The sequence below is a fragment of the Camelus ferus genome, chromosome 9 (assembly GCF_009834535.1).
Source record: "Camelus ferus isolate YT-003-E chromosome 9, BCGSAC_Cfer_1.0, whole genome shotgun sequence".
NCBI lineage: Eukaryota > Metazoa > Chordata > Mammalia > Artiodactyla > Camelidae > Camelus > Camelus ferus.
This window is the reverse complement of record NC_045704.1, coordinates 79,238,491-79,251,051: the sequence shown is the minus strand read 5'-3', so window position 1 is coordinate 79,251,051 and position 12,561 is coordinate 79,238,491. Positions and strand designations below refer to the sequence as shown.

At 49.8% G+C, this 12,561-nt stretch overlaps 1 protein-coding gene across 5 annotated transcripts in view; it reads left to right on the top strand.

Moving 5' to 3' along the window:
* The window catches only part of ADORA3 (adenosine A3 receptor), a 37,247-nt gene that overhangs the window by 21,170 nt on the left and 3,516 nt on the right, over positions 1 to 12,561 (top strand). Inside the window, exons 2-3 of one of the 5 annotated variants that reach the window (XM_032487326.1) lie at positions 5,496 to 6,378; positions 8,845 to 9,150. In XM_032487326.1, the coding sequence (XP_032343217.1) occupies positions 6,029 to 6,378; positions 8,845 to 8,860 (366 nt within the window). In that variant the 5' untranslated portion in view covers positions 5,496 to 6,028 and the 3' untranslated portion in view covers positions 8,861 to 9,150. Of the gene's footprint in view, positions 1 to 5,495; positions 6,379 to 7,451; positions 7,991 to 8,025; positions 9,151 to 12,561 lie in introns of those variants that run through there. The other 4 variants (XM_006182878.3, XM_032487325.1, XR_004322774.1 and 1 more) reach the window with 4 other exon arrangements.

Below are 12,561 nucleotides of genomic sequence, written 5' to 3'. Positions count from 1 at the left end.
CACATCTGGTGTTTAGGTAAAGGCCTGGGGGTTGGGAGGACAGCAGGACATACAGTTGGCCACTGTGGGGACCCGGGAGACACTCGGCGCAGGCGATTAGAAGCCTGGGGCTGTGGTGAAGAAGAGGCTGGGTTGTGAAGAGACCCGAGGCGTTATGAGAAATCACAGGCTACAAAAGACAGGAAGCTCTCCAGCAGTGGCTGGGAAAATGGACCGGGGGGGGGGGGGGGGGGGGGCGCGGCGGCGCCCGTAGAAGGGAGAGGATAGGTCAGAGATGGGCAGGGACTGGTGGCATAGGTATGGTAGGGAGAGAAACATCCCAGTGGGACCTCCCCTGGTGGTCTCTGTCCTCCCCTGAGTCAAGGAGGCCAGCCACGGTCCGGTCCTCGCCCTGCCTTTGACCCGCTGTGCAGCCTCGAGCGGCTCTCTCCACCCCTCCGCCTCTGCTCCTTCTGCTGTGAGATGAGATGAATGACACCTGTTTTGGGGGGCTGTTGTGTTAATTTAGTGAGGTGGGGCGTGTGTGGAGCTTTGCACACTATGAAGAACAAGAAATGTTTTTCTTGGAACACTCACGGGTTTGAAAGGAGAAACTGCTTCTCAGCCTTCCTGAGTCAAGAGCATGAAATTTGGTACTGCCCAGGAATATTCTGCGGGATTGGACTGAATTCAGGCAGATGGCAATCTCTCCGTGTCTCCTTTGCCCTCAATCCTCACTTTTTTCATGTTTTGCATGACCTGAGAGGGGTGGCTAAGCGATGCTTGGAGGTGGCGCTAAATTCTCTTGTCCCAGTCCTGGGTGGCAGCGGGGATGTGCTGCCACCTGTGGTCACTGCTGCGCATAGCGCCCAGACAGGGACACGAATAAAAGCCTCTAGTTACCGCCCCCACCGCCGCCCCGCCCTCGCGAGACTCGTGCAGTTTGAACACCACATTTCCTAAGTGCCTAGAACCTGGAACAAACATAGTTAGCTGAACCCTTCTCTGGATTCTCCTCTAGGGCCCAGAGGCCTTCTGACATCCTCAGTGTGGGTGGAGGGTCTGGTGGATGGGGCGTGGGCGCCAGGAGCAGTTCCCCTTGGCTGGGCAGGATTTCCTGTTGCTTAGAGTGAAGGAACCTTGACCTCTCTCCTCCCCCCTCGCACTGGCTCTAAGAAAGGCTCCTGAACTCAGAATGTAACTACAGGCCTGGGGAGTCCCTGGCTTCTTGGTCACAGCTGAAGCCCTGGTAGGAACCCCCCTGGGGACGCGGCTCCAGATCAGCCCAGCCTCCTCCCTCTGGCTTGACACGGGGAGTAAGAGCAGGCCACCTGGGCTAACTCTGAGCACTTGTTCTTTCTAAGCCTCTGCTGCTGGTTGGCAAGCATCAAGCTCTGTAAAAATATAAGGCTTTGGGGAAGTGGCCATGGAGCCAAGAGGAAGTAAGTAAAGTGATTTTGTGCAACTCTGCAGGCAGCAGTTGAGTCGGTGAGAGCCAACCCCCGGCCGAAGCCGCCACCTTCCGCCTGCCTGACATCCTGTCTCAGCGGCCACCTGCACCAGTTCTGGGGCTCCAGAGTCCTTTCCCTGGGCCCCTGCTAGTGCTGCATCTCGCTGTCATTGCAGGCTGGTTGAAGGGCTTTCCCAGGCTTTTCTGAGAAGCTGTAAAGGGTCAGATGAACCATCTCTGGCCAGACGCTCAGGATTTTCAACAGAACCCCCAAGGGCAAAGTGGCAGCCTTGTGGTTGAGTTGGGTTCAGCTGTATCAGCCCAAGGTGGCTCCAGGCCAGGGTCCGGGACACAAGAGGCCCTTCCGCGAGGACTCCAGTTGCTTTTCCCCTGATTCAGGCTCATGGTTCCTTCCAGACCCTCTCCTCCTCCAGGGATTTCAGGTTCTTTTAGTAGAAGTGAAACAGACATGGCCTTTCTTTTAGCTGGGAAAATCCACTGAGCCACTTAAGATTTATTCTTAAAAAATGTTTTTATGTGGCACCTTGGTCCAACAAAAAGTTTTCTTTCTGGCCCAGAGCTCCCCCTTGGGGCCCCAGCCCCTCTAGCAGCCTGCTCGCCCAGTGTCTCTGATTGCTCTATCTCTTCCTAACTCAGAGTTGGGGCTGGACCTACACTGTACGTGTGCTTTGTTCCCATACTCTTGGTTGCCACTCTCTTTTCCAGACATGAATTTAGAATCTCCAGTTGATAATACAGTGACTCCAAATCCAGGGACTTCTTACATTTATGAAAGTTTGTTTACTTGCTTATTCATTTCCTGAAGCCAGAAGTGTGGCTTCTAATGCCAGATCTGCCAATTCCTCACTCTGCAACCCAGGGGCAAGTTACTTAACCTTTCTGAGCCTCGGTTTACTCAGCAGTAATGATGGTATTTATTTCATCAGAGAGCACTGAGTGAGAGCAGGTATATAAAATGCTCAACATAATGGAGGGTGCTTGGCAGGTCCTAGCTGATTTCCTGGCGTTCTGTCCCCAGTGCTGAGTTTATGTCCCCTGGTTAACTCAGGTGTCTTCCTGTTCATTCAGTTATCAGTATACGGAGGCCCTACCCGCTGCCAGGCTTTGTGGTCGGGGCTAGACATGCAGAAATGAAAAGTGGAGGTCCCTGCCCTCCAGGAGCTCACAGGACGACAGAGGAGGGTTTGGATAAACACAGCATGGGGTGGGGGTGGTGTCTGCTGAGCTTCCTTCATGGTTCTGTTTGAGAAGAATCTGGAAGGAAAAGTGCTTCTTTTCTGGGTGGATGCGAGGGAGAAGGGACTTCCTAGCCGGAAAAGAGTGTGCACACAGGGAAGAGGAAGTGAGACAGCGTGCTCTGTGCCGGGGGGAGGGGGGTGTGTGTGCACAGCCTGGCGGCACTGATGGTTTCCCGTGGAAACAGGCGACCGGAGGCTGCAGGGGCTGGGAGAGCCCGTTGCGGAGGGTCTCAAACGCCATCCCGAGCAGTCTGGACTTGATCCTGGGGCAACACGGAGGCCTTGGGAGGACTCGTGTCTGGAGCCTGGTTAGGAGGCTCAGAAATGAGGAAGGAAGTTCCACGACTAAGAGTGGCCGTGGGCTGTGCTGGGGGCAATGGGGAAAGGTGACCATCCGTCCTGGTCTCTCTGTCCTCTTTCCCTAGCGGCCCTTAGGTGTTCAATCTGGAGGCAGAAGATCACTCAGGGCCCCGTCCTGGGCCAGGATGTTAAGTGACTGTGAAAGCCTTTCCCTTCACCCCGCAGTTCAGCCCCCCGAGTGGCGATGGGTTCTGTCTGCACAGAAAACACAAAGGAAGGGCTTCCCTTGTTCATGGAGAGAAAACTCCCCAAGTTTGTGCAGAGGATTCGGAAACAGTTCCCAGGTGGGGAAAGGTAGCCGGGTCGGTGGCCCCATCCGTGTCCCCAGGCTCTCCTTTCTCCTGTGGGTCATTCTCTCACAGCCTGTCCTGCCCCCATCATGCTGCTCTTGGAACCGATGTTTGGGCAAAAACCCCTCTCCTCAGTTTCTGTAGCTCAGCTGAGACGGTGGTTCCACCAGGACTCGCCTGGAATCTGAACACACACACGGTCCGGTTTCCAGCTCCAGCTGTCGCATCCACCTCTAACAGATGGGCGCACCTCCCGTGGGGTGGATCCGTGGTTCAGGCACTTTTCCTGGTCTCCATGACCTTCTGCCTCCCCCCAGCTTCTGGCCCACAAGCACACAAGGGCCATGATCTTTTTCTGTCCACATGCAGGAGCTGTCCACTGTCCACTGTCTGACCCAAACACGGAGCAGATGTCTGTGCTCAAGTCTGCCACGGCCCAGTCCCTCTGTCCTCGGCCACCTCAGGCTGGCCTGAGAGGCAGACTGGGGCTGCCAGTCCCTCCAGGAAAAACGCTCCTCAGCTGTACCATCGCCACAGCCAGGCAGCACGCCCCACCCCTACATGAGGGTCTTTCTCTCACATGAGGTTATTTGGTGCTGCTGGGTGGCTGAGGGTCGGGGAGGGGTGGCTGGGGTACGTCTTTTACAGTGAGTCACCAAGAGTGAGAAGGCCTTTTTTCGGTAGCACGCAGCCTTCTAGAAATCTTGCTCTCCATGACTTCCTTCTCTGAAGCAGAGATAAAGGTGGCAGTCACGTGGAGACATGTGAGAGGCCGCGTTGGAGGCTGGGGGAGCTTTCACGTTTCCAAGGCGCCGGGATGTGGGCCCAGATGAGACTGGAAAATGCTGGAGCGACAGAAATGCAGCTGGAGAGGGCTGTCCCTTAATGTCTGGGGAGTTGGCTCAGGGATACATGGCAGGGCTAGCAGGGATGAGTGAGCCACGCCAGACAGACTCGGACAGACTGGGGATGCGGCAGAGGGGGTGGCTGGGTGATGCAGAAGGAGGGCAACTGAAGCAGACCCGGCAGGCCCCGCGCCGAGGCATCTCACCAGCGCCCCCGTGAGAAGTGTTTGTTGGTAAAGACCAGAACAGCACTCCTGTGATCATTGTATTTCTGGCTGTACAGAGGTTGGTGCTTTAGGTAAATATTATAAACCGTTCAATCCACTGGGTGAGCTTAGGTCCAACTGTTCCTTCTGCTGTCTGTCCAAATAACCCTTTGGGGCAGCACTGGGAAGCAGCTGAACCAGGTGGACCCCAAATTCAAGTGTCTGATTCCCAGCAGTTAAGACCAGGTGAGCAACTTCAGGGAGAGGGTCTGATTCCTAGACAGACAGCTGTTCCTGCAGGGCTGGGTCGGGCTTGGGGCAGGCGGGCAGGAGAAATGCGATGTGATTATGCACACGTGTTCCTCTTTCCCTCCCTCCTGCGTGGCTGGTCATCCCGCTGCCCCATGGTCCCTCAGATAGGTTTGACACAAGCTGGTTGCCAGCCTGAGGGCATGGCGGGTGTGTGGGCTAAGAAGGGGAGATGGAGGGTCAGCAGATGTGAGGCTTATGGGAGGTGCTGAAGTTTTGCTCATCTGAACAGGGAATCTTAGTTTGTCCCTTTGGCAAAAGATCTTTGATGCAAAGGCTGGGTTCCAGCTGTGCCCAGTGGAGAGTCAGCTCAGGTGGCTGAATTCCCACTCCCTGCTGTTATGCACTGTCTGACTCCATCTGGGCTGATGTAACGAAATACCAAAGACTAGGTGGCTTAGGAAGAATGTATTTCTCACTCTTCTGGAGGCAGAGAAGTCCAAGGTCAAGGCACCAGGAGAACCCGTGTCTCGTGAGAGCGCACTTCCTGGTCCTTAGATGGTGTAAGGAGCGATGGTGCTCGTGGGGGGGGGGTCCCTCTCTTATAAGGACACTAATCCCATTACCGAGGGCTCCACCCTCATGCCCTAATAACTTCCCCAATCCCCCACTCCAAATACCATGACTTTGAGGGTCAGATTTCAACCTATGACTTTTGGGGAACACAGTCCGTCTAGAGCATGCACTCAGAAAGAGTAAATTCTGGCCAAGGTTAGGAGCCAGCCCTCTCAGTCTATTATTTGCTCCTCTGCGTGTTCTGTTTGCATCCTTATCACGGGACCTTTCTGCTAAGCTAGCAGAAAGCCAGAACATGACGTTGTCGGTGCTCCCAGCTCCTCGCCCACCCAGTGCTGCGTTCTTATCTGGCCTCTGAGTCGATGAATGCTGAGCCTTCTCCATACCACGCACACCACCCCCTCTTCTGCTCTTCCCATCTTCTTGCTGAGTGTCCTTGGCTCTGCGCTTCCTCTTGGCCCATCTCACTTCCTGAAACACCACTGAAGAGGGTTGCTTATCTCGATGGAGCTTCAGTAGACCTCCAGGCGCAGGGGAACTAACAGCGGCAGTGCTTTCAGATTCAGCCCACATAGAACCGTCCTCCGGCTCCTGGGGCCCCGCACTGAGGCTGGAAGCGATGGCCCTGTGATGGGCTCTCTCTAAGGACAGGGAGTCCTACCGGAGAAGAGCAGGAATGGTCAAGTCGTGAATTCTAGACTGTGGCTGCTGCACCTGGACCTCTGGCAAGATGTCTGGCAAGAGCTAGGCTCACTGGTTCACACAGATACTTTCGGCACCCCTGTTGACTGGGAGGCTCTTCTTGGAAAGCAAGATGCCGGTCAACAGCACAACCATGTCATTGGCCAACATTACCTACATCACCGTGGAGATTCTCATCGGGCTCTGCGCCATAGTGGGCAACGTGCTGGTTATCTGGGTGGTCAAACTGAACCCCAGCCTGCAGACCACCACCTTCTATTTCATTGTCTCCCTCGCCCTAGCAGACATTGCTGTGGGGGTGCTGGTCATGCCTTTGGCCGTTGTCATCAGTCTGGGCATCACAGTTCACTTTTACAGCTGCCTTCTCATGACCTGCCTGCTGCTGATCTTCACCCATGCCTCCATCATGTCCTTGCTGGCCATTGCAGTGGACCGATACCTGCGGGTCAAGCTCACGGTCAGGTAAATTGCTTGAAGAGTGGGGGATGTGGGGCTGTGATAGAGGTGCCTGGGAAATGGGGCTACAACATTCAGATCACAGGCTTTTTGAGTGGAAACAAATCCAAACTGGCCTCTGAGCTTGAAAGAGGTTCTTTGCACCGTTTGGTGTGTGAGGGGTTTGGCAATGATGAGCTGAAACTCGGGAACTAGAAACAGAGGAACACTCCGATCCCTCCCCACTGACTAGGGGAGTGTGTGCTCAATTGCCAGGGGAGAGGAGAGGGTAAGCTAAAGACAATAAAAGCTTGATGTACATTCAATTAGTGAAAAATGTTCTTGACTTTTAGAAATGATAGAAACATACTAGATAAGATAAGCAGAGAGAAAAGAGGCAATAAAAACGGATGGTTTTGCTCTTTGCCAATATAGGTTATTTTAAAGTTTTTTTTTTAAGCTTTGCTTCCTCTTCTATGTTGAGAAGGGGACCAAAAAAGTTCTCCATTGCAGAAAGTAGTAACAACCTTTCATGTGACCATATGAACAGAACAGAATACCAAATGAAGACATTGAATTCCCCAGATGTCCTGAACTGAATTGGCCTCACGTTCTCCTCTCTTCTTGTGGGGAAAGAGCGTGGTGAGGGGGCTACAGACAACTTTTGATACAAACAATCCTGGAGTCAAATCTCAGATCCTGAGGCCTGACCTTGGGCAAGTTACTTAACTTTCTCTGTCTTAGTTCCTCATCATCGTGATTAAGATGCTCTGAGCTCAGACTTACCTCCTTCCAGTTGTAGCTCCACCACTTTGAGTTTGTACAAGTGACTTGTCTGTTTCACTTTTTTCACCTATAAAATGGGGGATGATAAAGGCGCCTTCCTCCTAAGATCAAGTGATGGAAAGCTCTTAGAAAAATGCCTGGCATACCGTCTATACCCAGTGAATGGCAGCTATAACTATGATTTTCACCAGTACCATCCATGAAATGGAAATTATCATAAAAATATCTCCAGTTTGTTGTGAGATTTTGTTGAGAGAATGTCTACAAGTACATAGTACTTAACAAAATCTGTTTCCTTCTTGCCGTCTGTGTAGAATGTTGTCAGGAAGAATGGTTTAAGGAGAAATGGTGGCTTTCATTGGCTGAGTCTTTCTTTCAAGGTCCTAGACACCCTTCAACACAACCTTTGCAACCCCATGGACTCTAACTGAAACACCAAGTGTGGTGCAAATAGAGAAGCAGGGGCAGACCCAGATGGAGGCGGGTGTGGGAGAGGCAGAGTATAATTTATGGACAGCAGCACAACAGTCAAAGCCAACCACACAGCAGGCAAACGCGCTTTGAGGAGACTATTCCTCCCCAGGTAGGCGATCCCAGGAGACTCCTGTAACTTTTACCTCCCAGGAACTGAAGAATTCTTGGGCTGGAAGTGAAGCTGTGAGTGGGGTATACAAGCACCTGACTCTAGGCAACTACTACTGGTCCACTGTAGATCGTTAAGCGTTGGCTGGATTTTTCTCTAATCATTGTCTACTCTATCTTGGCTTCACATCCAGTAAAGTTTAGCTGCAATCCCCACAGAATAGCAACACCCTGCAGCTCCATCTCCCCTCTTCACCCTTTAGCAATTCCTGCTGTGAACTCACCGACTCTCTTCCACTCAAACAGATACAGGAGGGTCACCACTCAAAGAAGAATATGGTTGGCTCTGGGCCTTTGCTGGCTGGTGTCCTTCCTGGTGGGGTTGACCCCCATGTTTGGCTGGAACATGAAACTGACCTCAGAGTACCACAGAAATATCACCTTCCTTCCATGCCAGTTCCGTTCCGTCATGAGGATGGACTACATGGTCTACTTCAGCTTCTTCACTTGGATCTTCATCCCCCTGGTTGTCATGTGTGCCATCTATCTTGACATCTTCTATATCATCCGGAACAAACTGAGCCAGAACTTCTCTAGCTCCAAAGAGACAGGGGCATTTTACGGACGAGAGTTCAAGACGGCCAAATCTCTGTTTCTGGTTCTTTTCTTGTTTGCTTTGTCCTGGCTGCCTTTATCCATCATCAACTGTATCACCTACTTTAATGGAGAGGTACCACAAGTTGTGCTGAACTTGGGCATCCTGCTGTCCCATGCCAACTCCATGATGAACCCTATCGTCTATGCTTATAAAATAAGGAAGTTCAAGGAAACCTACCTCTTGATCCTCAAAGCCTGTGTGGTCTGCCAGCCCTCTGATTCCTTGGACCCAAGCATTGAGCAAGCTTCTGAGTAGCTGTCCATGAATGATGACTGTCTGTCCCATTGACCTCTGGATTCAGCGTCAACATACACTTGAGGACCTATCCACCTGGGCCAAGGGCTCTCACGTCTTTGATTCCTTCCACTGATGTGGGAAGCATTTGGCCGGCTGCCTCCTATTGTCCCTTCCCTACTACCCTCTTCCTCTAATTTTATTTTTTTCCTTGTCCTTTTTTTCTAATTCAGTTTTCTGGGCATCTGACTTGAGAACAACGTCCTACTGTTACTGCTGCCTGTGTTCCTCCTTCCCAAACAGGAGTCATGGAGTCCGAAGGATGCCTCACTGACTTACTGACAAAGGACCCCAGTCGGGCAGGACATGCACACGAGGGTGACTCAATTCTACTCCATTGCGGAGCTAAGCAGGGAACTCTGCTCACAGCAGATGCCTGGAAGGTGGTGGGAACGAAAGGAGTGAACTGAGTTTAAGGGGGACTTAAACCGCTGAATTCACCTGTAAATGTATTTGCGTAAATAAAAGATAATAAGTAACTGTGGTGTAGCTCTTTGCTGAGGGTCAGGGTCGCTTGGGGCTTGAAGGCCCAGCTGGCTGCTCCTGGCGCTCAGCCCGGTGTGCTACGTGACGCCTTGCGGCACGTTCACCTGTGCAAGCTCTAGGACCCTCACCCGTGGCCCCAGAGCACCCTGTTCCTTTTCCTGGGCAGGTCAGAGCATTTGTCATCTTTAGGAACCATCCATCAAGTGTTAGAGAAGAAATGATTCTCTCTCTAGAGCTAAGTCCTAATCATTTCCTCTGGTGTTTTATTTTAATAGGAATAGTAGGAGTGGGGCAAAAAGAGACACTGGATAGCTGTTATGTGTTGAACACTTTGTGTGTGCTAACCATTTTGCGTGCTTTATCTCTTTTGGTCCTGACAGTCTCTGAGGTACCACCAAAATTATCGGCTCTATTTTGGGAAAGAAAAAGCTGAGGCACAGAGAGGTTAAGTAACTTGTCCACAATCACACAGTTACTAAGCAGAAGAGCCAGGATTTAAACGCAGCTCTGTCTTATAGGAGAACCCAAGCTTCTTGCTACCTATTCTTAGACAGGCAGAGGGACTCGTAACTTCTACAAAGTCCAAACTCTGAAGTTCACCTTATGTCCAAAATCAGATACATGGGTACAAATTATGGCTTTTTAAACGTTCTTATTTTTTATCGAAGCGTAGTCAATTTACAGTGTCAGTTTCATGTGTACAGCAAAGTGATTCACTTATACACATACATCATATATGTTTTTTCAGATTCTTTTCCATGACAGCTCAGTATAAGAAATTGAAAGCAGTTCTCTGTGCTATACATTTGGTCCCTGTTGCTTATCTATTCTACGTACAATAATGTGTATCTATTAATCACAAACTCCTCATCCATCCAACCTCCCCCAGTAACCAGTTTCAAGCTATGGTTTGTATACTCAAGGACTGCTGGTTTTTTTTTTTTTGTTGTTGTTGTTGTTTGTTTGTTTGTTTGTTTTGCTGACCTCTCATTAATCAGGCACCCGACAGGGATAGAGTTCTAATCACATCATTTGCACAATGCACGTGGCTCTGGAGATTCACTGTGGCATCTCCGGTTTGGGCGACCCAAATCTGCATCTGTGGACTCCCACCCAAGACAATAAACATATTAACTTGATGAGAGCGGCATGACTGGGATTTCAGTGACACTGCATCAGAGAGGATAAGTGTACTGAAAGTGTACTGGAAATGTTTTTTTTACATTAATTCTTAGCCAATCCTAAAAGTTTATCCTAACCCTCATCTTAGGTCAGAGCCTGATAACTCTATTTGTCTTAGTAACACTTTCTCTTCAGGGACATGTCCCAGCGTCTCCTCTTGTCAGCTCAAGAAGAATCAACACCACCTGGCATGTTTAGAAACTCGCATGTACTTTTCGGCTAATGCCAAACTGAGTTGGTTGCCCCGCCCACCCACGTCCTGGTACCACTCAGCATTCTAGGCTGGAGGCAGAGGACTGGACCACTATTCCTGGCAGTCCCTGGATGTGGGAGAGTACTTTCGTCCTGACAATCTCCCCTTGAACATTTTGGGTTTTTTTTTTCTTCTTTCTTTTAAAAAACAAAACAAGCCTTCCTCACTCTCAGTTATTTTCTTAATGGAGTCCCCTTGCTTGACTTAAGGCTTTTCCCTGGAAATAATTTTTGTGTTCCGTTAAAGTGCTCCTCCAGGGCAAAGTGCTGGATTAACCCTGGGGCGTTGGGTGTCCCTGGCACACTGTTCTGTCCAGGACCCACCTTTGCCTGGCTGGCCACTTGAGAGAAGCGCTGGTTAGCTCCCAGGCTCGAACCTCGTTGCTGTAGCAACACTTTGCCTAGTGAATTGTCTTTTGGACTGAACCCAAAACAGATGAACTAAGACTCACTGGTGAGCAGTTGCACTGAAAGTGGTGAGACCCACCCTGGTTTCAGGTTTGGAGATTAGTGTCACAGGAGTTTCCCCGGGTCTATCTCCGGACTAGCTTCCAAGCTAAACATTGTCAAGGATGTCATTTTTAGAAGGAAGGTATAAACACCACCTGAGGTTTGCTTCCTCCTCCTCCTCTAGACAAATCCGCTGGAACAAAGGTAGATGTTGAGTAGCTGAACTTATTTTCCCCAATTACTTTTTTTATTTAATCAAGTCAACTGTAGAAATAAGCAAAGACCAACCTAGTGAGAACAGGCATGGGCTGTCTATTCTGAGCTTTCTATAGCAAGGGAGTCAGCCAATGTCACTGGCATCTTGGCAGAAACTCAGACAGGCAAAGGAGTAAGAAAGGTCTCTAGTGGGAGAAAAGGGAAGGTGTCATGTGTGCCCTGATTGGAGGATGCTGACCTGGAGAAGCTGGAGGTGGCTAACTAGAAACAGGACATCCTGCATGATTGGTTAGGGGCCTACTTGGCTTTCTCTGGTTGGTCCCTAGTTGGAAGCAGGACAAAAATTCAGGGAGCTCTCAGTTATTAATCAAGTCCTGGCCATTCGGGGCCAATTGTTACAGGGATTATTGTTTGGCTTTCTGGACTGTTACTAGAAATAATGGTCTGACTTCCTCTAAGTCTGGTTTATACCAGGCCAGCTTCCTGGGCTACTCACTGTAGATAAGGGGCCGGTTTCCTGGGCTGGGTGTGAGCCAGAGTTCTATTTTCACATACCGTCTGTCCACTGTCCATTTGCATGTTCAGTTTCTTACAATCCAATGTGCATTTTCTAGAGAAGTTCTGCCCTTAGATACTATGCTGGGTATGATGGGAATAAGGAAATTTAGGCTGCCTCTTGCCCCAGCCACTCAGATGATATGGCATATGTAAATCTCTGTGTAAACTCCACAGCACGCTACAACTTTGCAGTACTGTTACTATTGGGGAAGCAGAGTAGCGTGACGGAAAGAACATTTTTTTTTTCTTTCAGATTTAGCAACAGATCATGGTAGCTGTACTAGCTGTGTGAGCTTAAACTTAGCAGTTACTTAAACGGAGCCTCAGTTTTCCTTACTTGTAAAATGGGACTAAATACCTGTGTCAAAGTTTTCTTTGTCGGTTTTTTGTTTTTTACTTTTTAGTATGAAAAATTTCAAACACACAACGGTGGAGAGACTAGGAAAATGAAGGCTCATACATCTATCAGCTCGCTTTAATAAGGATCAATTTACAGCCAGCCTTGTTTCATTAATGCCCCCACCTACTCGCCCTACCCTGAGTATCTTGAAATTTGGAATATCAAATTATTCCATCTGTAAACACTTGGATTTGTATTTCTAAAAAAATTTTTGTTAAATTTTGGTTTATTCTTATTACCCATTTACCTTCTTTGTTTACACGTCAAATAGGGTGAAAATTAATTCTACCCTTAAGAGGGAGGAACAGAGCTAATAATATCAACTAATACTCAGAATGCTAATAGA